The following is a 25,670-nucleotide window of genomic DNA, read 5'->3' as shown; positions in this document are numbered from 1 at the left end:
TTGAGGGATTGGAGCAGGGGGCAGGGATTCAAGTTTCTGGATCATTGGGACCTCTTCTGGGGCAGGCGTGACCTGTTCAAGAAGGACGGGTTACACTTGAATCCTGGGGGGACCAATATCCTAGCGGGGAGGTTTGCTAGGGCTACGGGGCAGACTTTAAACTAGTAAAATGGGGGGGCGGAAATCAATTTGAGGAAACTATGGGAGAGGAGGATAGTTCACCAGTAGAGCAAGTAAGTAGACCGTGTGTGAGGGAGGACAGGCAGGTGATGGAGGAGGGATGCGCTCAGCCCGAAGTTGTAGGGGAGAAGAAAGAAAAGGATAATAAATTTGAATGCATTGCTAGGGATGAAAAGAGAGGAGGAGGTGGAGAGTATCTTAAATGTATCTATTTTAATGCTAGGAGCATTGTAAGAAAGGTGGATGAGCTTAAAGTGTGGATTGATACATGGAATTATGATGTTGTAGCTATTAGTGAAACATGGTTGCAGGAAGGGTGTGATTGGCAACTAAATATTCCTGGATTTAGTTGCTTCAGGTGTGATAGAGTAGGAGGGGCCAGAGGAGGAGGTGTTGCATTGCTTGTCCGAGAAAATCTTATGGCGGTGCTTTGGAAGGATAGATTACAGAGCTCCTCTAGGGAGGCTATTTGGGTGGAATTGAGGAATGGGAAAGGTGTAGTAACACTGATAGGAGTGTATTATAGGCCACCTAATGGGGAGCGTGAGTTGGAAGAGCAAATGTGTAAGGAGATAGCAGATATTTGTAGTAAACACAAGGTGGTGATTGTGGGAGATTTTAATTTTCCACACATAGATTGGGAAGCTCATTCTGTAAAAGGGCTGGATGGTTTAGAGTTTGTGAAATGTGTGCAGGATAGCTTTTTGCAACAATACATAGAAGTACCGACTAGAGATGGGGCAGTGTTGGATCTCCTGTTAGGGAATGCGATAGGTCAGCTGACAGATGTATGTGTTGGGGAGCACTTCGGGTCCAGTGATCACAATAGCATTAGCTTCAATATAATTATGGAGAAGGACAGGACTGGACCTAGAGTTGAGATTTTTGATTGGAGAAAGGCTAACTTTGAGGAGATGCGCAGGGATTTAGAGAGAGTGGAATGGGTCAAGTTGTTTTATGGGAAGGATGTAATAGAGAAATGGAGGTCATTTAAGGGTGAAATTATGAGGGTACAGAATCTTTATGTTCCTGTTCGGTTGAAAGGAAAGATTAAAGGTTTGAAAGCGCCATGGTTTTCAAGGGATATTAGAAACTTGGTTCGAAAAAAGAGGGATGTCTACAATAGATATAGGCAGCATGGAGTAAAGGAATTGCTCGAGGAATATAAAGAATGTAAAAGGAAACTTAAGAAAGAGATTAGAAAAGCTAAAAGAAGTTACGAGTTTGGTTTGGCAAATAAGGTGGAAGTAAATCCGAAAGGCTTCTACAGTTATATTAAAAGCAAGAGGATAGTGAGGGATAAAATTGGTCCCTTAGAGAATCAGGGTGGTCAGCTATGTGTGGAGCCGAGGGAGATGGGAGAGATTTTGAACGATTTCTTCTCTTCGGTATTCACTAAGGAGAAGGATATCGAATGGTGTAAGGTGTGGGAAACAAGTAAGGAAGTTATGGAACCTATGACAATTAAAGAGGTGGAAGTACTGGCGCTTTTAAGAAATTTAAAAGTGGATAAATCTCCGGGTCCTGACCGGATATTCCCCAGGACCTTGAGGGAAGTTTGTGTAGAGATAGCAGGAGCTCTGACGGAGATCTTTCAGATGTCATTAGAAACAGGGATTGTGCCGGAGGATTGGCGTATTGCTCATGTGGTTCCATTGTTTAAAAAGGGTTCTAGAAGTAAGCCTGGCAATTATAGACCTGTCAGTTTGACATCAGTGGTGGGTAAATTAATGGAAAGTATTCTTAGAGATAGTATTTATAATTATCTGGATAGACAGGATCTGATTAGGAGTAGCCAGCATGGATTTGTGCGTGGAAGGTCATGTTTGACAAACCTTATTGAATTTTTTGAAGTAGTTACGAGGAATGTTGACGAGGGTAAGGCAGTGGATGTAGTCTATATGGACTTCAGCAAGGCCTTTGACAAAGTTCCACATGGAAGGTTAGTTAAGAAGGTTCAGTCGTTAGGTATTAGTGCTGGAGTAATAAAATGGATTCAACAGTGGCTAGATGGGAGATGCCAGAGAGTAGTGGTGGATAATTGTTTATCGGGATGGAGGCCGGTGACTAGCGGGGTGCCTCAGGGATCTGTTTTGGGCCCAATGTTGTTTGTAATATACATAAATGATCTGGATGATGGGGTGGTAAATTGGATTAGTAAGTATGCTGATGATACTAAGGTAGGAGGTGTTGTGGATAATGAGGTGGGTTTTCAAAGCTTGCAGGGAGATTTATGCCGGTTAGAAGAATGGGCTGAACGTTGGCAGATGGAGTTTAATGCTGAGAAGTGTGAGGTTCTACATTTTGGCAGGAATAATCCAAATAGAACATACAGGGTAAATGGTAGGGCATTGAGGAATGCAGTGGAACAGAGAGATCTAGGAATAACAGTGCATAGTTCCCTGAAGGTGGAGTCTCATGTAGATAGGGTGGTGAAGAAGGCTTTTGGAACGCTGGCCTTTATAAATCAGAGCATTGAGTACAGAAGTTGGGATGTAATGTTAAAATTGTACAAGGCATTGGTAAGGCCAAATTTGGAATATTGTGTACAGTTCTGGTCACCGAATTATAGGAAAGATATCAATAAATTAGAGAGAGTGCAGAGACGATTTACTAGGATGTTACCAGGGTTTCAGCACTTAAGTTACAGAGAAAGGTTGAACAAGTTAGGTCTCTATTCATTGGAGCGTAGAAGGTTGAGGGGGGATTTGATCGAGGTATTTAAAATGTTGAGAGGGATAGATAGAGTTGACGTGAATAGGCTGTTTCCATTGAGAGTAGGGGAGATTCAAACGAGAGGACATGATTTGAGAGTTAGGGGGCAAAAGTTTAAGGGAAACACGAGGGGGTATTTCTTTACTCAGAGAGTGATAGCTGTGTGGAATGAGCTTCCTGTAGAAGTAGTAGAGGCCAGATCAGTTGTGTCATTTAAGGTAAAATTGGATAGGTATATGGATAGGAAAGGAGTGGAGGGTTATGGGCTGAGTGCGGGTAGGTGGGACTAGGTGAGATTAAGAGTTCGGCACGGACTAGGAGGGCCGGAATGGCCTGTTTCCGTGCTGTGATTGATTGTTATATGTTATATCAGAGGTCCCAGCACAGATCCCTGCAGAACACCACATATTACAGACCTCCAGCAAGCCAGTTCTGAATCCAAATAGCCAAATAACCGCAGACTCCGTGCACCTTAATCTTAATCCTTAAAAATGGAAGCTAATCTAGGAGGAAAGGGTTAGATTCATCCTAGAGTAGGTAAAAAGGTCTCCACAACATTGTGGGCTGAAGGGTCCCAGTCACTTTCACTGGCACCAATATCCACATTCACCATAGCACCAGTGCATCTCAGGGCAGTAGGTTGAGCCCACCACTCACTTGCACTGCAGAAGCATTTTCACTCCTTAGACAGCATTTTCCAAACCTACCACCTTTACCAGCTGGAATGACAAGGGCAGTAAAAACACAGGGAACAGCACTCTTGGAAGTGGCTTTCTGAGCCACGTGCCATCATGACTTGGAAATAAATCACCCCCTCACAGATGCTAGGTCAAAATTCTGAAACTCCCTCCCTAACAGCCGATGGATTTTGGTGTTTAAATCCAAGGTTCTTTCAGAAGTCAGGAAAGAGGCACAAAACTTGTTGCTTCATGATCATTTTATTAAGAGTTGATAAAACATATGAAACTAAACAGACAGTCCAGCTGAAGGGTCTCAACTGTACTCCTTTTTATAGATGCTGTCTGGCGTGCTGAGTTCCTCCAGCATTTTGTGTGTGTTGCTTGGATTTCCAGCATCTGCAGATTTTCTCTTGTTTGAGGCAGTGATCGGGAAAGCTAACATTAAAGAATATGGCACCTAGTACAAAACAGTTATTTTATACCCAGAGATAAGAAAAATTCCATTCAAATGTGTAAATAATAATAAATCAATTAGAAAATAATTATTCAATACAGCAGCAAAAAATAATCAATAAGAAAACACTTATTCATTTAATGAACAAAGAAGCTTCTAGAATTATATTTTGTATAACCATGAGGCATATTAAACTGTTAAGCATTTCGTTTGTTATATGCTGCACCTACGAAGCTGACAACCATGCTCTTTCCATGACCATTATTGTTCTTGGTAAATTTTTTGACAGAAGTGGTTTGCCATTGCCTTCTTCTGGGCAGTGTCTTTACAAGACAGGTGATCCCAGCCATTATCAATACTCTTCAGAGATTGTCTGCTTGGTGTCAGTGGCTGCATAGCCAAGACTTGTGATATGCACCAGCCGCTCATAAAACCATCTACCACCTGCTTCACATGACCCTGATTGGGGGCGGGGGGAGGTTAAGCAGATGCTACACCTTGTCCAAGGGTGACCTGCAGGCTAGCAGGGGGATGGATACCTCCTTTGGTAGAGATGTATCTCTACCCCACCACCCATGTTATATGGCTACTTAAAATGCAAGCAGATAATTAAAATGTTAATTCTAGAAAATGACAATGAAACAGTCACATCCAACAATCTATTCCCCCCAACCCCGATTCTAAATCACACGTCTAGAATTATTACTTTTGACAGTTCAGAGGCAGAAAAAAATATGTGGTATTTTCAGTATGTATACTTGGGTTAGAGTCATAAAGTCGTAGAAAAGTACAGCACAGAAACATACCCTTTGACCCATATAATCCATGCTGAAAGCATTTAAACTGCCTACTCCATACCCCTACCATTCACGTGCCTATCCAAACTTTTCATAAATGTTAAAATTGTGCTGCATGCACCACTTGGGCTGACAGCTTGTTCCACCCTCTCACAACCCTCTGAGTGAAGACATTTTCCCTCATGTTCCCCTTAAATTTTTCATCTTTCTCCCTTAACCCATGACCCCTGGTTGTAGTCCCACCCAAGTAGAAAAAGCCTGCTAGCATTTACCCTATCTATACCCTCATTATGAAATATCAAAGGGTACAGTGTATATGATTCAAAGTATTCATAAGCTTATGCCATGGTTAGGTAATTATAGGCACTTTTAAGCAAGTTCAGAATCAGAACAGGGTTTATTGTCACCGGCATGTGATGTGAAATTTGTTAACTTAGCAGCAGCAGTTAAATGCAATACATAATCTGGTAGAGAGAGAGAAAACAATAAAACATAATAACGAATAAACAAGTAAATCAATTACATATATTGAATAGATTTTTTAAAATGTGAGAAAACAGAAATACTGTATATTAAAAAAGTGAGGTAGTGTCTAAAGCTTCAATGTCCATTTTGGAACCGGATGACAGAGGGAAAGAAGCTGTTCCTGAATCGCTGAATGTGTGCCTTCAGGTTTCTGTATCTCTTACCTGATGGTAGCAGTGAGAAAAGGGCATGTCCTGGGTGCTGGAGGTCCTTAATGATGGACACTGCCTTTCTGAGGCACCGCTCCCTAAAGATGTCCTGGTTACTTTGTAGGCTAGTGCCCAAGATGGAGCTGACTCGATCAACAACCTTCTGCAGCTTGTTTTGGTCCTATACAGTAGCCCTCCATACCAGACAGTGATGCAGCCTTTCAGAATGCTCTCCACGGTAAACTATAGAAGTTTTTGAGTGTATTTGTTGACATGTCAAATCGCTTCATACTCCTAATAAAGTATAGCTGCTGTCTTGCCTTCTTTATAACTACATCAATATGTTGGAGCCAAGTTGGGTCCTCAGAGACCTTGACACCGAGGAACTTGAAGCTGCTCACTCTCTTCACTTCTGATCCCTCTGTGAGGATTGGTATGTGTTCCTTTGTCTTATCCTTCCTGAAGTCCACAATCAGCAAATTTGTCTTACTGACGTTGAGTGCTAGGTTGTTGCTGTGGCTCAATTCCTCTAGTTGGCAAATGTATGTCCACTTGTCACCATCTGAGATTCTACCACCAGATGAACTCAATGCCTTCTATGCACACTTTGAAAGGGAGAACACAACTACAGCTGTGAAGATCCCCACTGCACCGGAGGACTCTACGATCTCCATCTCAGAAGCCGGTGTTACATAGAAACATAGAAAATCTACAACATAATACAGGCCCTTTGGCCCACAAGGTTGTGCCAAACGTGTCCCTACCCTAGAAATTACTAGGCTTACCTATAGCCCTCTATTTTTCTAAGCTCCACCTACCTATCCAAAAGTCTCTTAAAAGACCCTATCATATCCACTTCCACCACCGCTGCTGGCAGCCCATTCCACGCACTCACCATTTTCTGAGTAAAAAACTTACTCCTGACATCTCCTCTGTACCTACTCCCCAGCACCTTAAACCTGTGTCCTCTTGTGGCAACCATTTCAGCCCTGGAAAAAGCCTCTGACTATCCACATGATCAACGCCTCTCATCATCTTATACACCTCTATCAGGTCACATCTCATCCTCCGTCGCTCCAAGGAGAAAAGGCCGAGTTCTCTCAACCTATCTTCATAAGACATTCTCCCCAATCCAGGCAACAACCTTGTAAATCTCCTCTGCACCCTTTCTATGGCTTCCACATCCTTCCTGTAGTGAGGCGATCAGAACTGAGCATAGCACTCCAAGTGGGGTCTGACCAGGGTCCTTTACAGCTGCAACATTACCTCTCGGCTCTTGAACTCAATCCCATGGTTGATGAAGGCCAATACACTGTGCGCCCTCTTAACCACTGAGTCAACCTACGCAGCTTCTTTGAGTGTCCTATGGACTCGGACCCCAAGATTCCTCTGATCCTCCACACTGCCAAGAGTCTTACCATTAATACTATATTCTGCCATCATATTTGACCTACCAAAATGAACCATTTCACACTTATTTGGGTTGAAATCCATCTGCCACTTCTTAGCCCAGTTTTGCATTCTATTAATGTCCCGCTGTAACATCTGACAGCCCTCCACACTATCCACATCACACCCAACCTTTGTGTCATCAGCAAACTTACTAACCCATCCCTCCACTTCCTCATCCGGGTCATTTATAAAAATCACAAACAGTAGGGGTCCCAGAACAGATCCCTGAGGCACACCACTGGTCACCGACCTCCATGCAGAATATGACCCATCTATAACCACTCTTTGTCTTCTGTGGGCAAGCCAGTTCTGGATCCACAAAGCAATGTCCCCTTGGATCCCATGCCTCCTTACTTTCTCAGTAAGCCTTACATGGGGTACCTTATCAAATGCCTTGCTGAAATCCATATACACTACATCTACTGCTTTTCCTTCATCAATGTGTTCAGTCACATCCTCAAAAAATTCAATCAGGCTTGTAAGACATGACCTGCCCTTGACAAAGCCGTGCTGACTATTCCTAATCATATTATACCTCTCCAAATGTTCATAAATCCTGCCTCTCAGGATCTTCTCCATCAACTTACCAACCATTGAGGTATGACTCACTGGTCTATAATATCCCGGTCTATCGCTACACCCTTTCTTGAATAAAAGAACAATATTTGCACCCCTCCAATCCTCTGGAGCCTCTCCCGTCACTACTGATGATGCAAAGATCATTGCCTCCCACAGTAGCCTGGGGTACATCTCATCCGGGCCCAGCGATTTATCCAACTTGATGCTTTCCAAAAAGCTCCAGCACATCCTCTTTCTTAATCTCTACATGCTCAAGCTTTTCACACTGCTGCAAGTCATCAGTATTATCACCAAGAGCCTTTTCCATAGTGAATACTGAAGTAAAGTATTCATTAAGTACCTCTGCTATTTCCTCCGGTTCCACACACACTTTCCCACTGGCACATTTGATAGGTCCAATCCTTTCACGTCTTATCCTCCTGCTCTTCACATAGTTGTAGAATGCCTTGGGGTTTTTCTTGATCCTGCCCACCAAGGCCTTCTTATGGCCCCTTCTGGCTCTCCTAATTTCCTTCTTATGCTCCTTCCTGTTAGCTTTATAATCTTCTAGAGCTCTAACATTATCTAGCTCTCTGAACCTTTTGTAAGCTTTTCTTTTCTTCTTAAGATTCAGATACAGTTTATTGTCATTTAGAAACCACAAATGCAATGCAGTTAAAAAATGAGACAACGTTCCTCCAGACTGATATCACAAAAGCATATGACAAAACAGACTACACTAGAAAATCCACATAACGTTTGGCAATCTCCAATCCAGAGTCCAGAGAGGCTGCTGCGTATTAATATCGTGCTACCGTCTTAGTGCGTTCCCCGGAAAGGAGCTCCAAATCCACCAGACAAACAAGACCAAAAAACTAAAGCTACAAGACCTGCACAAAACCACATAGTTACAACATATATTTACAACAGTGCAAACAATAGCATAATTGATAAAAAAAAACAGACTATGGGCACAGTAAAAATAGTCCAAAGATGTTAAAAGACTATAAGTTCGAAAGAAACCACAGTTTCCACAAGTCCTCAGGGTCCTGACAGACTTGCCATCCCACGCCGATAGCAGAAGGGAATACCCCCGCTTTGGACTTCCACGGTGCCGCCCGACTCAGCCTCGCAGACGCAGCACACACCGAAAGTGACCTGACTGCAGCGGACTCCGAGTCTGTCGAACCTCCGAGCCGACGACCATCCCCTCCGGCACAGCTTCTCTGAGCACCATCCTCTGCCGAGCATATTAAGCCGGCCTCGCCAACGGCCATCAGCAACACAACCCCGAGGACTGGGGGCCTGTTCTTCTCAGCAGAGTCCCGGACCTCACAGCAGCAGCAGCAACAAAGAAGGTCTTCCTGGAGATTTCCCGATGTTCCTCCGTGCTCCCTCATCCGTTTTCAATCGATTATGATTGCGCATGGCACTCCACTTCACAAATAACAGATAATCAGCTCTGGAGTGGCCGCTGCAAGCTGCCTCGCGCCGCCATCTTGGAAATAATTTATTACAGCCTTTGTACACCACAGTTCCTGCACCCTACCATAACTTCCTTGTCTCATTGCAACGTACCTATGCAGAACTTCACACAAATATTCTCTGAACATTTGCCAAATTTCTTCTGTACTTTTCCTTGAGAACATCTGTTTACAATTTAAGCTTCCAGTTTCCTGCCTGATAGCCTCATAATTTCCCTTACTCCAATTAAACACTTTTCTAACTTGTCTGTTCCTATCTCTCTCCAATGCTATTGTGAAGGAAATAGAATTATGATCACTATCTCCAAAATGCTCTCCCACTGAGAGATCTGACCCCTGACCAGGCTCATTTCCCAATACCAGATCAAGTACAGCCTCTCCTCTTGTAGGCTTATCTACATATTGTGTCAAGAAACCTTCCTGAGCACACATAACAAACTCCACCCCATCTAAACCCCTTGCTCTAGGGTGATGCCAATCTATATTTGGGAAATTAAAATCTCCCATCAACAATAAGTATACCGTTTTGGATACTGTTGATGGGGACGACCTACTAGGGACAAGTTGTAGTGGTCGCCTGTCTGGCACCAAGACTGCCTCACGAATTTCTGCATCTGTCTTTAAAGAGAGTGAACCCTCACAAGGCAGAAGGTCCCGATGGAGTACCTGGTAAGGCTCTGAAAACCTGTGCCAACCAACTAGCAGGAGTATTCAAGGACATTTTCAACTTCTCACTGCTATGGGCAGAAGTTCCCACATGCTTCAAAAAGGCAACAATAAGGTTGAGCTACTGTGTTCTGTCAACAATCATCTTTAGACTAGTAAAAATTGTAAATTATGTTAAGGCACATCAGTATGAATGACATGACTTGTAATATTGAGTAAACCCACAACTCAAGGACTCAGCAGATCAAGAAGGCAGCCCATCACCTTCTCTAGGGCAACTAAGCAGAGGCTCAACCTGTGTAGCGCACATCTCTTGAATAAATATTCTTCTTAAAACATACTGCAAAGCTGAAATTGTAAGGGGACCCATGCCTGGGGTTTTAATTATACCCATTTCAAACTCCAATGTTCAAAGTTCAAAGTAAGTTTATTATCAAAGTTCATATCTGTCACCATATACTACCCTGTGATTCATTTTCTTGCGGGCATTTGCAGTAGAATCAGAATCAGGTTTATTATCACCGGAATGTGTCGTGAAATTTGTTAACTTAGCAGCAGCAGTTCAATACAATACATAACATAGAAGAGAAAAAAATAATAAATAAAATAAAAAAACTAATAATAGTAAGTAAATCAATTACAGTATACATATATTGAATAGATTAAAAATCCTGCAAAAAACATAAATAATATATATTAAAGAAGTGAGGTAGTGTTCATGGGTTCAATGTCCATTTGTGAATCGGGTGGCAGAGGGGAAGAAGCTGTTCCTGAATCACTGAGTGTGTGCCTTCAGGCTTCTGTATCTCCTACCTGATGGTAACAGTGAGAAAAGGGCATGCCCTGGGTGCTGGGGGTCTTTAATAATGGACACTGCCTTTCTGAGACTCTGCTCCTTGAAGATGTCCTGGGTACTTTGTAGCCTAGTACCCAAGATGGAGGCAACTAAATTTACAACCCTCTGCAGCTTCTTTCAGTTTTGTGCAGAAGCCCCCCCCCCCCACCCCATACCAGATGGAATACTCTCCATGGTACATCTATGGAAGCTTTTGAGTGTATTTGTTGACATACCAAATCTCTTCAAACTCCTAATGAAGTACAGCTGCTGTCTTGCCTTCTTTTTTACTGCATTGATATGTTGGGACCAGGTTGGGTCCTCAGAGATCTTGACACCCAGGAACTTGAAACTGCTCACTTTCTCCACTTCTGATCTCTCTGTGAGGATTGGTATGTGTTCCTTCATCCTACCCTTCCTGAAGTCCACAATCAGCTCTTAAGTTGAGTGCCAGTTTGTTGCTGCGACACCACTCGCAGCAAGTTGGCATATCTTGCTCCTGTATGCCCTCTTGTCTCCATCTGAGATTCTACCAACAGTGGTTGTATCATAAACAAATTTACAGATGGTACTTGTGCTGTGCCTAGCCACGTACAACAAAGAAATACAAGAGAAACAATGAAAAGCAAACACAAACAAAGACAGACAAGTAACTAACGTGAAAAAGAAGACAAACTGTGCAAATACAAAAAGAGAAACAAATAAAAATAAAAAAATGATACTCAGAACATGAGTCATAGAGTTCTTGAAAGTGAGTGTGTAAGTTGTGGAATCAGTTCAGTGTTGAGGTGAATGAAGTTATCTACATTGGTCCAGGATCCTGATGGTTGAAGGGTAATAACTGTTCCTGAACCTGATGGTGTGGGACCTGAGGCTCCTAAGGCTCCATGGCCTAAAATGCACTTGGCAATCACTGTAATTTTGGCCACCATCTGAAGGAGACTCAAACATCCCCACCCTCCCCTTCTCTCCTCCCTCTCCCAGTGGCCCTTTACTCATTTGGCTGAGCCCCATCCACAGGAATCCCTGCCTGGATCTCTGGCCACTCTTAATCATGAGTCATCATGTGAACAAGTGATATTCATACTGCGTAATTCTGATCTTTTAATGGATAATGAAACCCGGTTTCAAAGCTTTTTTCTCTCATAATGTTTCCAGGATGTTTTAGTATCTTAATGATGTGGAAATTGCAGAAGAATTCCAGAGAAAGGTTGAATAGGTTAGGACTTCATTTCCTGAGGTGAAGGAGAATGAAGGGAGATCTGTTAGAGGTTTACAAAATTAAGAGGGGTATAGATAGGGTAAATGCAAGCAAGCTAATCCCATTGAGGTTGGGTGAGATTAGAGCTAGTGGTCATGGGTTAGGTTTGAAAGGTGAAATATTTATAGGGGAAACTCCTTCACTCAGAGGGTCACAAGAGTGCGAAACAAGCAATAGTGGAAGGGTGGACGAGAGTTCAATATCAATATTTAAGAAAAGCTTGGATAGGGTACATGGGTGGCAGATCATTGGGAGAATTAACAGGTCAGCATGGATATGACAGCCAAAGGGCCAGTTTCTGTGCTGCTGTGTTCTATGACTCTAAGAGGTTCAGAATTAGAATCAGAATCAGGTCTATTATCACTGACGTAAGTTGTGAAATTGGTTGTTTTATGGCAGCAGTACAGTGAAAAACATAAGAATTCCTATAATTTACAACAAGAGATATAAAAAAAAGAATATGTAGTGCAAAAGTGAGGCAGTGTATGTCAGTTCATTTTCCCTTTAGAATCTTAAAATGTTGAGTGCATGTCTTTAGGCTCCGAGACTTGAGAGAGAGAAGCATAAGTCACGTGTATCAGTATCGCAATGGAATAAAAGGTATTACAGAGACATGAGAGAGGAGCTTGCCCAGATGGATTGGAGGAGGATACTGGCGGGACTGACAGCAGAGCAGAGGTGGCTGAATTTTATAGGAACAATTCACAAAGTACAGGATAGAAATATCTCACTGAAAAAGTTCCCAAATAGCAGGGCTCGGCAACCATGGCTGACAAGGGAAGTTAAGGAATGCATGAAAGCCAAGGAAAGGGCATATAAAGAAGCAAAAGTGAGTGGGAAGTTGGATGATTGGGAAGCTTTTAAAATCCAACAAAAGGCAACTAAAAAAGATGTAAGAATGGAAAAGATGAAATATGCGGTCAAACTAGCCAATAATATAAAGCAGGATACTATAAGTTTTTTCAGTTATATAAAGGGTAAAAGGGATAATGGACCACTAGAAAATGGTGTGGTTGTAATGGTGGACAAAAAATTGGCAGATGAACTTAATAAGTACTTTGATTCAGTCTTTACTGTGGAAGACACTAGCTGTATGCCAGAGGTCCATGAGTGTCAGGGAGTAGGAATGAGTGACCTTTGAGTTTGCTATTACAAGGGAAAAAGTGCTAGGCAAACTCAAAGGTCTTAAGATGGATAAGTCACCTGGACCAGATGGACTACATCCCAGAGTCCTGAAAGAGGTTGCTGAAGAGCTAACTGATGATCATTCAAGAATCTCTTGATTCTGGCATGGTCAGAGATAGATAGGTTCTTGATTAGATAGGGCATCAAAGGGCATGGGGAGAAGGTAGTGGAGTGGGGATGACTGGAAGAATTGGATCAGCCCATGATTAAATGGTGGAGCAGACTCAATAGGCCAAATGGCCTACTTCTGCTCCTATATTTTATGATCTGTGATCCCAGAGGACTGGAGAATTGCAAATGTTACTCAACTCTTTAAGAAGGGAGGAAGACAAAAGAGAGGACGTTATAGACCAGTTACCCTAATCTCAGTGTTGGGGAGGTGTTGAAGTCCATGATTAAGGATGAAATTTCAAGGTACTTAGAGACTGATGATAAATTAAGTTAGTCAGCAGGGTTGCTGGAAAGTGAAATCTTGCTTGACAAATTTGTTAGAATTCTTTAAGGAAGTAACAAATAGGGTGGACAAAGGAGAGGCAGCGGATGTTATTTATTTAGATTTTCAGAAGGCATTGGATAAGGTGTCTCACATGAGGCTGCTTAACAAGATAAAATCCTATAGTGTTTCAGGAAAGATACTGGCATGGTTAGAGGAATGGCTGACAGGTAGGAGGCAGCAAGTGGGAATAAAGGAGGCCTTTTCTGGTTGGCTGCTGGTGACTAGTGGTGTTCCTCAGGGGTCAGTATTGGGACCGCTACTTTACACATTGTTCGTCAGTGATTTAGATAATGGAATTGATAGCTTTGTGGCAAAGTTTATGGATAAAACTAAGATAGGTAGTGCCAAGGAAGGAAATTGATTACAGCAGGATTTAGACAAATTGGAAGAATGTGCAAAAGTGGCAGATGTTGGTAAATCTATGATAATTTATTTTGGTAAAAGGAACAACAGTGCAGACTATTATATAAATGCAGAGAAGGTTCAAACATCAGAGGTACAGAAAGACTTAGGAATCCACATGCAAGACTCCCAGAAGATTAATTCACAGATTGAGTCTGGGGTAAAGAAGGCAAATGCCATGTTGACATTTACTTCAAGGGAAATAGAATATAAAAACAAGGAGATAATGCTGAAGCTTAATAAGACACTAGTCTGGCCGCACTTGGAATATTGTCAAAAGTTTTGGGTCACTTATCTCAGAAAGAATGTATTGCCATTGGAGAGACTCCAGATGAGGTTCACAAAGATGATTCCAGGAACAAAACGGTTTGACAGCTTTGGGTCTGTACTCACGGGAATTCAAAACAATGCGTGGGGATCACATTGAAACCTACCGAATGTTGAAAGGACGAGGTAAGTTGGATCAGGAGAGAATGTTTCCTCTGGGGGGTATCCAGAATTAGAGGGCACAGCCTCAAAATTAAGGGGCAACCTTTTAGAACAGAAGTAACGAGGAATTATTTTTAAGCAAAAAGTGGTGAATTTGTGGAATACTCTGCCGCAAACTGCGATGGAGTCCAAGTTCGTGGGTATATTTAAAGCGGAATTTGATAGATTCCTGATTGGTCGGGGCATCAAGGGATATGGTAAAAGGGCAGGTGTATGAGGTTGAATGGGATCTGGAATCAGCCATGATGGAATGGGGGAGCGGACATGATAGACTGAATGGCTTAATTCTGCTCCTATGTTTTATGGTCTTATGGTCTATACCTCAACTGTGATGGTAGCAATAAGAAGAGGGCATGTCCTGGATGATGGGAGTCACTCATGATGAATGTCACCTTTTTGAGAAATTGTCTGTTGAGGATGTCTTCAATGGTGGGGAGACTAGTGCCTATGATGGAGCCGGCTGAGTTTACAACACTCTACAGCTCTTTCTGATCCTGTGCATTGAGGTCCACCAGGATGCTGCAAGGATTAGTGGGAATGAGCTATCTGGGAAGTTTGTCTCCCTGGAGCATCAGAGACTGAGGGGAAACCTCATTCTTCTTCGTTTTAAGCCTATCACCCCAAATGGGCATAGGCTGCCAACAGAGTCCTCCATCCTGGGCCAGTCTTTCATGTTGTCCCTACATTTAGCCCATCTTCTTGATGTGTTTTTCCTCTCACAGGGATGAGGTCTTTAGAACTTCTGTTGGCATTTCTGTAGCTCTGGGCTTTTATTGAATGAAGTTGCTAGCCCCATGCCCAACCCTCCTCATTTCGCAACTGGGCTTGGGACCATCTGTGGCAGAGTTGAAAATGCATAGACATTTTAAATTTATGAGATAGGATAGACAGTATCTTTCCCCAGGGGAGAAAAGAAGGTAGTGTGGTGGAGCTTAGCAGAGAGAGATATGTGTCTGGTATGGGTTACTTGGGGTAGGAGAGGAAGAAGACAGTGTGAACCATAGAACCATAGAACATTACAGCACAGTACAGGCCCTTCAGCCCTCCATGTTGTGCCGACCCATATAATCCTTAAAAAAAAGTACTAAACCCACACTACCCCATAACCCTCCAATTTTCTTTCATCCATGAGCCTGTCCAAGAGGCTCTTAAATACCCCTAATGTTTTAGCCTCCACCACCATCCCTGGCAAGTCATTCCAGTCACTCACAATCCTCTGTGTAAAAAACTTACCCCTGATATCTCCCCTAAACTTCCTTCCCTTAATTTTGTACATATGCCCTCTGGTGTTTGCTATTGGTGCCCTGGGAAACAGGTACTGACTATCCACCCTATCTATGCCTCTCATTATCTTGTACACCTCTATCAAGTCCCCTCTCATTCTTCTATGCTCCAAAGAGAAAAGTCCCAGCTCTGCTAACCTTACTTCATATGATTTGTTCTCCAAACCAGGCAACATCCTGGTAAATCTCCTCTGCACCCCCTCCATAGCTTCCACATCCTTCCTATAATGAGGTGACCAGAACTGAACACAATACTCTAAGTGCAGCCTCATCAGAGATTTGTAGAGTTGCAATATGACCTCTCTGCTCTTGAACTCAATCCCCCTGTTTATGAAGCCTAGCATCCCATAGGCCTTCTTAACTACCCTATCAACCTGCGCAGCGACCTTGAGGGATGTATGGATTTGAACCCCAAAGTCCCTTTGTTCATCCAAACTCTTAAGTAACTGACCATTAATCCTGTACTCAGTCTTCTGGTTTGTCATTTCAAAATGCATCACCTCACACTTGTCCGGATTGAACTCCATCTGCCATTTTTCTGCCCAACTCTGCAGCCTGTCTATATCCTCTTGTAACCTTCGACAACCTACAGCTCCATCCACAACTCCTCCAATCTTTGTGTCATCCACAAACTTACTCACCCATCTTTCCGCCTCTACATCCAGGTCATTTATAAAAATCACAAATAGCAGGGGTCCCAGGACAGATCCCTGCGGCACACCACTAGTCACTGACCTCCAGGCAGAATACTTTCCTTCTACAACTACCCTCTGCTTTCTTCCTTTAAGCCAATTTTTTATCCAAACAGCCAAGGTTCCATTTATCCCATGCCTCATGACTTTCTGGATAAGTCTCTCATAAAGGACCTTGTCAAATGCTTTGCTAAAGCCCATGTAGACCACATCCACTGCCCTACCCTCATCAATTTCTTTTGTTACCTCTTCAAAAAACTCAATCAGGCTCGTGAGGCACGATCTTCCCTTCACAAAGCCATTGTTGACTATCCATAAGTACACTGTACTTCTCTAAAGACTGGTAGATCCTATCCTTAAGAATCCTTTCCAGTAGTTTGCAGACCACCGACGTAAGACTCACTGGTCTATAGTTCCCAGGTTTCACCCTATTTCCTTTTTTTAAACAAGGGAACTGCATTTGCCATTCTCCAGTCCTCCGGCACTTCCACTGCAGCCAAAGAGGATTCAAAGATAATAGCTAATGCTCCTGCGATCTCTTCTCTCGATTCCCACAACAATCTGGGGTGTAGCATATCTGGCCCTGGGGATTTAGCAATCTTAATGTTTTTAAGAAGATCCAGCACTTCTTCTTCCTTAATCTCCACACTGTCCAGCACACAGGCCCACTCTATTTCAACCTCATCCTGATCAAGATCCTTTTCACTTGTGGTGGAGTTTCAGATAGACACATGAATAAGAAGGAATGGAGGAATATGTTTAATGTAATTCCCTGTACATAGGTGTAAGGACAATGAAATAACAAAAAAGTTAAAGAACACAATAATAATACTAAAACACATGCACACAATAAATATAAATACATAAGATAGCTTATATACAGTACATGCATAGATTGATTGTTTGCCCATAAACTGATGCTAGAGTGTACATAAGGAGACTGTCAGGAAATAATAACGTAGTGATGTATGTGTGAGGTAAGTCTGGTGGTTCTGACATGGATGCTATGTAGCCTCCTCCCAGAAGGATAGGATCCTTCATGATATTACCAGCCCTTTTCTTGCACATTTCTGCATATAGGTCTTTGATAGAGGGTAGTCTGGTGTCAGTGATGAGTTGGGTTCTGTTGACTACCCTTTACAGAGCCTTCCTGTCTGCCACAGTGCAATTTCCATACCAAGCAGTGACACAGTTTAAGTAACACACACAAAATGCTGGAGGAACTCAGCAGGCCAGGAAACATCTATGGAAAAGACTAAACAGTCAATGTTTCAGGCCCAGACCTTCATCAGGACTGGAAAAAAATCTCATCCCTTTTTCCATCCCTGAAGAGGGTCTCGGCTTGAAACATCGACAGTTTACTCTTTTCCATAGATGCTTCCTGGCCTGCTGAGTTCCTCCAGCATTTTGTGTGTGTTGATTAGATTTCCAGCATCTGTAGATTTTCTAGTCTCAGTGATACAGTTTGTTAGGATGCCCTCTACTTCTCATCTGGTGGATGTCCTGAGTATGAAAGTGCAAAGTCCAGCTCTCTTCAGCCTCCTCAGAAAGTTCTGGTCTTGATTGTGGTGGATGTGTTCTAGGACCATGACAGGATGTGTATGATGTGGAAAGTCAGGAGTTTGAAACTGCTTGCAGTTTCCACTGCTGTACCAGCAGTATAAAGGAGGGTGTGAACGGTATAACTTCTCAATAACCCTCTTCTTTGTCTTGTGAGGGCATTTAGTATTACTTGGCATCAAGGTTGGCACAACATTGTGGGACAAATCAGAGAAAATCTGCAGATGCTGGAAATCCAAGGCAACGCAATCCAAGGCAATCCAAGGAAATCCTTAGATTTCCAAGGAAATCTAAGTCTTGGGCTTAGATCCAGGAGTGGATCTAAGGACTCAAATCTGGTTTACGTGTGCGTTTTTTCCCCTCTTTCTCAGTGCAGTGGTTATGGTCTTTCATTTTTTAACTGAGTTCTTTTGGGTTTCTTGTTTTGTGTCTACCTATAAGCAGACAGATCTCAAGGCTGTATAATTTATACATTATTTGATAATAAAAATACTTTGAATCTTGAACCTTGAATGCTAATTGAAGTGTTACAGTTACAGAAAAAGTGCAGTGCAGCTAGACAATGAGGTGCAAGGTCAGAACAAGGTAGATTGTGAAGTCAAGAGTCCATCTTATCATACTAGGTGAGCATTTGACATTCTTATAAGCTATGAATGTATACTTATTATGTTTACTCACTGATTGTTTTGGTAGTTAAGTTGGAGAATGTAATGTGTATTTTCATTCATCAAAAAATGTGGAGAAGAACTATTGGCTTTGATAGTTTCTTATTTTTATTATTGATAAAATATGTATTTGAACAGATTTGGGGAGAAGATGAGCTGAAGAACTTACCATACATCCAGTAATAGTCTTTCAATCTTAGTGTTTGGACATTCTTATGGTTCACCAGAGATCTGTTCCCTACTTTCCCTTCAAACACTCTGGGGCCCCACTTGTTATAACTAGGAAAAGACTCATTCATGCCCACTATATTTCCGGTTAATCAGTCAATAACTAACTACACCAAGATGTTGTATCAGAATCAGGCTTAATATCTTGTATGATATTATGAGGTTTTCCATTCTGCAATCATTTTTGATGCCACACTGAACTGAATGTCCTCTGTGGATCTAAGAATAGTAATACACCAGCCCCCCTTTATCCGTAGCAGATGTGACTTCTTCAAAGAATTTCAATAAACAGGTCAAGCATGACTTCCCAATTCAGAAAGCCACATTGACTTTTCCTGATTACTTCAATGATGTTCGGAAATGACATTCTTAGTAACAGCTTCTAGCTTTTTTCCAATGACTAGCCCATAGTTTCCTGCTTTCCGTTGCCTTCCCTTTTTGGAGAGTTACCTTTGCTTATTTTTCAATCGAATGCAATCATTCATCATTTATCATGTGCCGTGTTGTATGATGTAGGTGATCATGGTCTTTCCATGACTATAAATGCTCTTGGCAGCTTTTTCTACAGAAGTAGTTTGCTATTGCCTTCTTCAGAACAATACCTTTACAAGATGGGTAACCCCAACCATTATCAATACTCTTCAGAGATTGGCTGCCTGGCATCAGTGGTTACATAACCAGGACTTGTGACATTCACCAGCTGCTCTCATGGCTTCATGTGACCCGGATTGGAGATGGAGGGGGGCTAAGCAGATGCTACCATCAGTTAAGAAGCACAGGAACCTTAAGTCCTACACCACCAGATTCAGGAACAGCTCTTACCCTACAACCATCAGTCTCCTGAACCAGTGTGGATAACTTCACACATCTTAACTCAGCTGATTCCACAATCTACAGACTCACTTTCAAGGACTCTACAACTTATGTTCTCAGTATCATTTTTCATTTTTTTATTTGCACAATTTGTCTTCCTGTACACATTGGTTGTTTATCAGTTTTTCTTTACATATAGTTTTCATAAGTTCTAATGCATTTCTTTATTTTGCTGTAAATGCCTGCAAGAACATCAATCTCAGGTTAATATATGGTGACATATGCATAATTTAATGTTAAATTGACTTTGACTAGTCAGGGCATCAATACTTATACGTAGAAGGCAGAAGAGTGAGATTGGGTGGGATAATAAATCAGCCATGATACAATGGTGGACTAGACTTGATAGGCCTAATAGCCCAGTTCTGCTCTATGTCTCAGGGTCTAATGGACATTTGAAGTTGTATTCACGAGGCGTCATATGGAGTTTTATGTGCAGTTTTGGTCACCTACCTACAGGAAAGATGTAAATAAGATTGAAAGAGTACAGAGAGAATTTACAAGGCCTCCAAATAGCCAGACACCTCATACTTGATAATCAACTCCAGCATCTTCTCAACACTGAGATCAGAATATCTGGCCTTTAGTTTACTTTCTTCTGCCTCTCTCCCTTCTTGAAGAATTGAGTGACATTTGCAGTTTTTCAGTCTCCATGATCCACTCCAGCATTAAAGCTTGACAGATCACAATGTCTTCTCTGAGAATGCCTCCACAGTCTCTTCAGCCACCTCTTCCAGAACCCTGGGGTATACATCATCTGGTTCAGGTGACTTACCTAACTTTAAACCTTTCAGTTTCTGAAGAACCTTCTCTCTAGTAATGGTAACTTCACACACTTCATGCCCCGACACCTGGGACTTCCACCATACTGCTAATGTCTGCTACAGTCAAGACGAATGCAAAGTATTTATTCTGTTCCAAGTCCTCCGTTACTATCTCTCCAGCATTGTTTTCTACATTTAGAACATTAGCTTTATTGAAGAATCCAATATTGTCGATACCAAGCCCTAATATAAAGGAGTAAATGTTCTAAGAGTTTGATCCTCTTTGTGCTTTGTTGAACAGGTTATCCAAACTGTATTCTTTGGGATCAGCGTCCTAACGGATCTGTCCAGCCTCCTGACCCAAGGCTCTGATGACCAAGAACAACAGAGACAACTGAGGAAGTTGATCTCCCTTCGGGATTGGCTCATGGCTGTCCTGGCATTTCCTGTTGGTGTGGTAAGTGGTCGATATCGGTTATCTGGATTATAATGCTGAAAAATGGATCAGCACATTTGCAGACAACACCAAGTTTGGGGATGTATTACACAACGAGAAAGACTATCAGAGTTTGCAGCAGAAACTTGACCAGCTGGAAAAATGGGCTAACAAATGGCAGATGGAATTTAATGCAGACGAATGCGAGATGTTGCACTTTGGGATGGCCATGCAGGGTAGATATATACAATGCAAACACGAGGAAATCTGCAGATGCTGGAAATTCAAACAACAGCACACAAAATGCTGGTAGAACACAGCAGGCTAGGCCTAGCCTGCTGTGTTCTACCAGCATTTTGTGTGGTGTTGTTTAGATATATACAATGAATGGTTGAGTACTGAGGAATGAAGTGGAACAGAGGGATCTGGGAATACAGATCTATAACTCCTTGAAAGTGGTGTCACCGGTAAATAGGGTAATAAAAAGAGGTTTTGGAAAACTGGCTTTCATAAAACAGAGTATTATGTACAGGTGTTGAGGTATTATGCTGAAGTTGCATAAGGCATTTGTGAGACCAGATTTGGAGTATTGTGCGCAGGACATCGAAGAAGCGTGTCTTTGTTGAGGCAGCTGACTAAACTCATATATTACATATCATATATTACAAGGACATAAGAATCTGAGTTATATGGACTGGTTGAATATATTAGGACTTTCTTCCCTGGAGTATGGTAGCAATAAGTTCAAAGTTTGAAATAAGTTTATTATCAAAGTCACCGTATACTACCCTGAGATTCATTTTCTAGAAGTATTTGCAGTAGAACAAAGAAACACAATGGCATCAATAAAAACTACACACAAGCAAAGACTGACAAGCAACCTATATGCAAAAGAAGACAAGCTGCAAATACAAAGTAATAATAAATAAGTAAATAAGTGTTACAGACAGCATGAGACGTAAAGTCCTTGAAAGTGAGTCCATAAGTTGTGGTCAGTGATCACTTCAGAACTGAGGTGAGTGAAGTTGCCCGTGCTGTTTCGGGAGCCTGATAGTTGAAGGATAATCACTGTTCTTGAATGTGGTGGTGTGGACCCAATTAGGCCCCTGTACCTTCTTCCCGATGGCAGCAGAGAGAAGACAGCTTGGCATGGATGGTTGGGGTACTTGATGATGAATGCTGCTTTCTTGTGGCAGCGCTTATTGTAAATGTGCTTGATGGGAATGGGGGTGGAGGACTTTTCCTATGATGGACTGGGCTGTATCCATTACTTTTCAGGCTTTTCAGTTCTTGGGCATTGGTGTTTCCATAGCAGGCCTGATGAAGAGTATAGATAGGGTAATACAAGCAAGATTTTTCTACTGAGCTTGGATGAGTCTAGAACTAAAAGTCATAGGTTAACATGAGAGAACATAAAGGGAACTTCTTCATTCAAAGGGTGGTATAAATGTAGAACGAGCTTCCAGTGGAAGTTGTGGATACAGATTTGACTTCAACATTTAAGGGAAGTTTGGATAAGTGCATGGACGGGAGGAGTATAGGGAGCTATGGACCAGTTGTGCATTGATGGGTCCAGGCAGAATAACATTCCAGCATGTATTAGATGGGCCAAAGGGTATATTCCTGTGCTGTAGTGCTCAATGACTCTCTATAATTGTCCACACACGCCACATTTTCAATACTGCATTTAAAATCTGGCCTGGGTGGACAATCACAGAGAATCAATACTTTGTTCAGATCGCATAGGATCTCAATGAACATTGCAACCTAAGTTTCAGTGGTCCAATGAACAGATTAACGTTGGATTTAAACTCTCTTCCATAGGTCTAAGAACAGAGGACACAGCCTCAGAATAGAGAGGCATCCATTTAGAACAGAGATGAGGAGAAACTTTTTTACCACTGAGTGGTGAATCTGTGTAATTCATTGCCATAGGTGGATGTGGAAGCCAAGTCATTGGCTATATTTAAAGCAGAGGTTGATAGATTCTTGATTGGTCAGGGCATAAAGGATTATGCAGAGAAGGTAGGAGGCTGGGGCTGAGAGGGAAATAGTAGAAGGTCGGAGATTGGGGCTGAGAGCCATGATGAAATGGCAGAGCAGGCTCGATGGGCCAATTAGTCTAATTCTACTCCTATACCTTGTGGTCTTATGGTCTGTACTATTGAAGATAAAGAAAATGAGCTCATATTTGGCCAAAACTCTTAACAATGAAGTTACCTCTTTTGAAGTACAGCTGCTAGCGTATTGCATGTGGCCAGGCCTTTATGATTATGAAATGATTTGGTAAGTTTAACATAGAAAATAGAAAGATGTTTCTACTTGTGGTCAAGATCAGAACAAAGAGTCATAAAAGACCCATGAATATAAGATCAGCTCAAGTCCAATCAGTAACTCAGAGAATTGTTAAAGTGCGGAGCTTGGGAGATGACTTGTCTTCAAGGAATATACACAAAAGATGGAATGGAATAGAAGATGCTGATGGATGAGATAAAGAAGCACCATGTGAAGCATATTTCTGTAAATACTTTGTAATGTTGGAAAGAGAAAAGAATTTTCTGATAGATAAAGATAAGACTCTGGTCTGATGAGTATTTAATGTTCCAGTGAGATTTGAGTTATCTTGTATATATATTGGTTGATTAAGCATTCTTTGTTGCTTAGATAATTCATTGTGGTTATATGAAAAATGCATAAATTGTACTTGTCGTGACACTACTGTGTGATATGTGCATGCTTCACTTAAAGTCAAACCTGAAGTTAGACTCACATTTCGGACTCCTGTGTCTTCTGTTGAATTAGTTTAATGTTTTGATGTTACAAAACATAACAGTGGTAAGGGAAATCACTCTGCTTGGCAGGTGAGACTTATGGGTGAAAGCAAAGTGACGTCAAGAAAACAATCTCTCCCTCAATGTCGCAAAAACAAAGGAGCTGGTTGTGGACTACAGGAGGAATGGAGACAGGCTAACCTCTTTTGACATCAATGGATCTGGGATTGAGAGGGTGAACAGCTTTAAGTTCCTTGGCATAAACACCACCGAGGATCTCACATGGTCTGTACGTAACGGCTGTGTGGTGAAAAAAGCACAACAGTGCCTCTTGCACTTCAGACGATTGAAGAGGTTTGGTGTGGGCCCTCAAATCCTAAGAGGTTTCTACAGAGGCACAATTGAGAGCATCCTGACTGGCTACATCACTGCCTGGTATGGGAACAGTACTTCCCTCAATCACAGGACTCTGCAGAGAGTGGTGCAGACAGCTCAGCATATCTATAGATGTGAACTTCCCACTATTCAGAACGTTTACAAACACAGGCGTGCAAAAAAGGTCCAAAGGATCATTGGGGACCTGAGTCACCCTAACCACAAACTGTTCCAGCTGCTACCGTCCGGGAAACGGCACCACAGCATAAAAGCCAGGACCAACAGGCTCCAGGACAGCTCCTTCCACCAGGCCATCAGAATGATTAATTCATGCTGACACAACTGTATTTCTATGTTATATTGTTGTGCATACACTATTTATTATAAATTACTATAAATTGCACATTGCACATTTAGATGGAGACGTAACGTAAAGATTTTTACTCCTTGTGTAAGAAGGAAGTAAAGTCAATTCAATTTAATTCAATTCAGTTACAGCTTCTGGGGCCTTCCTCTGCAGGAAGTCATTCAGACAGCACTGGACACTTTTTGTCCTTTGCAACTTCTTGCCTTTCTTTTTCTTTTCCTTTTTTAGAGGATGTGCACTCTGATCTTGGGAAGATGTATTTAGTTCACTGGAATATTCTCTTATTAATCATTCTATTGAGTGTAGCTTATAGCTATGTGGGGAGGAATGTTGTGTATTTAATATTTTAGAAATATTTGAATAATTTTGTATACATATTGTTAGATTAAGCATTCTTGGTTTGTTTAAATAATTCATTATGGTTTTATGCAAAAATGTGTGAATTACATACACCATCATGCTACCATATGATATGTGCATGCCTCGCTTGAAGTAAACACAAAGTTAGTCTCACATTTTAGACTCCTGTGTCTTCCTTTGAATTAGTTTAATGTTTTGAAGTTACGAAAAGTAACACGTGCAATTAGGGGTGCACGTCACTGAAGTACCGACTGGTGAATGTTTTGATTTAATACCCTTGATGTTGCCTGTTATAAACACTAATGTCTTGGCTCCAAGATCATTGAATGAACACATACACTCAATGGCAACTTTATTAGGTACACCTGTACACCTGCTCATTATAGCAAATATCTGATCAGTCAATCATGTGGCAGCAACCCAAAGCATGCAGACATGGTCAAGGAGTTCAGTTGTTGTTCAGGCCAAACTTCAGAACTGTGATGTAAGTGACTTTGTTTCTCCATCTTTGCCATGAGCAGTTTTTCATTGATTCAATTGTGTTTCTTTGTGTTTACTGTGAATGCCTGCAAAAAATGAATCTCAGAGTAGTATACGGTGACATATATGTTCTTTGATAATAAATTTACTTCAAACTTTTGAACTTTGTTTAGACCACACTTGGAATCTGGAGTGACTATCAATCTGCTGGAGGAACTCAGCAAGTAGAGCAGGTGGTCTCCTGTGTCTCAAGCCTGATGCAGTGGCACAGTGGAACAGCCTCTGCCTTATAGCTTTAGTGACCTGCATCTTGGGTACTGTCTGTGTGGAGTTTGCGTGTTCTTGCTGTGTGTGTGTGTGTGCGGGCTTGCTCCAGTTGTTCCTACCTCCTTCCGCATCGCAAAAATGTAGTGGTCGGTGGGTTAATTGGCCACTGTAAATTGACTCTAGGGTAGGTGGCTGGTAGAATATTCAGCATTACAGAAACA

General features: G+C 41.9%; 1 protein-coding gene across 3 annotated transcripts in view; it reads left to right on the top strand.

Annotated features, from left to right (window-relative positions):
- The window catches only part of aig1 (androgen-induced 1 (H. sapiens)), a 229,551-nt gene that overhangs the window by 77,925 nt on the left and 125,956 nt on the right, over nt 1-25,670 (top strand). For all 3 annotated transcript variants that reach the window (XR_012099546.1, XM_073050430.1, XM_073050429.1), the window contains one exon: nt 20,695-20,850. Coding sequence is in view for 2 of the 3 variants with exons in the window: in XM_073050430.1 (XP_072906531.1) it covers nt 20,695-20,850 (156 nt within the window). In the remaining variant the exon portion in view is untranslated. The remainder of the gene's footprint in view (nt 1-20,694; nt 20,851-25,670) is intronic.

This window comes from Hemitrygon akajei, chromosome 7 (genome assembly GCF_048418815.1).
Source record: "Hemitrygon akajei chromosome 7, sHemAka1.3, whole genome shotgun sequence".
Lineage (NCBI taxonomy): Eukaryota > Metazoa > Chordata > Chondrichthyes > Myliobatiformes > Dasyatidae > Hemitrygon > Hemitrygon akajei.
This window is presented reverse-complemented; position numbering and strand designations above follow the sequence as displayed.